At 41.6% G+C, this 1621-nt stretch overlaps 1 protein-coding gene across 1 annotated transcript; it reads left to right on the forward strand.

Moving 5' to 3' along the window:
- The first annotated feature begins 429 nt into the window (after positions 1-429).
- On the forward strand, positions 430-1365 carry LOC127192194 (olfactory receptor 52J3-like). Its single transcript, XM_051149517.1, has one exon. It carries the CDS (start codon positions 430-432, stop codon positions 1363-1365), a length of 936 nt encoding a protein of 311 aa, XP_051005474.1.
- The last annotated feature ends 256 nt before the right edge of the window (positions 1366-1621 follow it).

The following is a 1621-nucleotide window of genomic DNA, read 5'->3' on the forward strand; positions in this document are numbered from 1 at the left end:
GTGGTCATAGAGCTAAAAGGACAGTGGGCAACTTTTAGCTCTTGGGTCAGAAGCAAAAACAAGTCTCACAGTGTAACTTATGTTTCAGATTGAACATAAAGGATTGCAAATCAGTGAACTTATGAATGCATTCATTCTCTGTAATGTACAAGGAATGTACTTGAAGATAGTAGTGGATGCCTGAGAGAACAGATAGGACCAAATATGTATTAGTCTGTGGTGTTTCCTATATGTACATGTACATATCATTTAACTTATAAACTAGCAAAATTAAAAATTAATAATTATCAGAAAAATACAGATGATCACATACTGTAATGCAAGTTATATGAAATTAGAAAAATGTTCATAGAGATATTTTAAGCTAAGCATATTAAAACCTAGTTTTTCTTTTAGAGGTGGTCAGCCACTTCTCTCGTCCATGGCAAGATGATCTACACCAACTTTTCCACCTTCCACCCAGACACCTTTTACCTTGTTGGCATTCCAGGACTTGAGAATGCCCATGGGTGGATTTCCATGCCTTTTTGTTGTGTTTACTTAATGGCTTTGCTGGGAAACAGTACAATCCTATGGATCATCTGGACAGATCGAACTCTGAGAGACCCTATGTTCTACTTTCTGGCCATCTTATCAGCCATAGATCTAGCACTCTCCACATCCTCAGTACCTCGAATGTTAGGTATTTTCTGGTTTGATGCCCATGAAATTGGTTTTGGAAACTGTGTAGCTCAGATGTTTCTGATACATACCTTTACAGGAATGGAGTCGGCGGTCCTGCTGGCCATGGCATTTGACCGCTATGCTGCTATTTGTGTACCACTCCACTACACAACCACTCTGACCCCCCGGGTGCTGGTAGGCATTGGTGTGGGTATTGTGATGCGCCCAGTCCTGCTCATGTTGCCCATTCTGTACCTAACCCACCGTCTGCCCTTTTGTGAGTCTCGCGTTATCACCCACTCCTACTGTGAACACATGGGCATTGCCAAATTGGCTTGTGCGAGCATTCGCATCAATGGCATTTATGGTCTTTTTGTGGCTTCTTTTCTTATTTTGGATGTGATATTGGTTGGAATCTCCTATGCTTTTATCCTCCGTGCTGTGTTCTGCCTCCCTTCTAAAGATGCACGACTCAAAGCTTTGAGCACATGTGGCTCACATGTTGGGGTCATGTGTGTTTTCTACACACCCTCCTTATTCTCCTTCCTCACTCACCGATTTGGCAAGAAAATCCCTCGTTATGCCCATATTCTTGTTGCTAACCTCTACGTGGTCATTCCGCCAGCCCTCAACCCTGTAATCTATGGTGTGCGAACCAAGCAGATCCGTGAGCGTGTTGTCCATACTTTCACTGCAAAATAGAATATTCCATATCTTTCTAAAAGTTGTAACTATAACCCAGGAAGTCAGTTTTAACACTATTTGGATTGTTATTTCAAGATAATTACACAAGAAGATCCTGTAGTGATTACGGGAACAGGTATTGAGAATATTTGGTGTCTGGAATCCTTATGTATTCCTCTGCCTTAGAGTTCAGTGTTATGTTATTCTCCATATTGGATTCCTTTCTGAAGAGAGGAGAGAGAGAGAGAGAGAGAGAGAGAGAGAGAGAGAGAGA

The sequence above is a fragment of the Acomys russatus genome, chromosome 7 (assembly GCF_903995435.1).
Source record: "Acomys russatus chromosome 7, mAcoRus1.1, whole genome shotgun sequence".
In the NCBI taxonomy this organism is placed as follows: domain Eukaryota; kingdom Metazoa; phylum Chordata; class Mammalia; order Rodentia; family Muridae; genus Acomys; species Acomys russatus.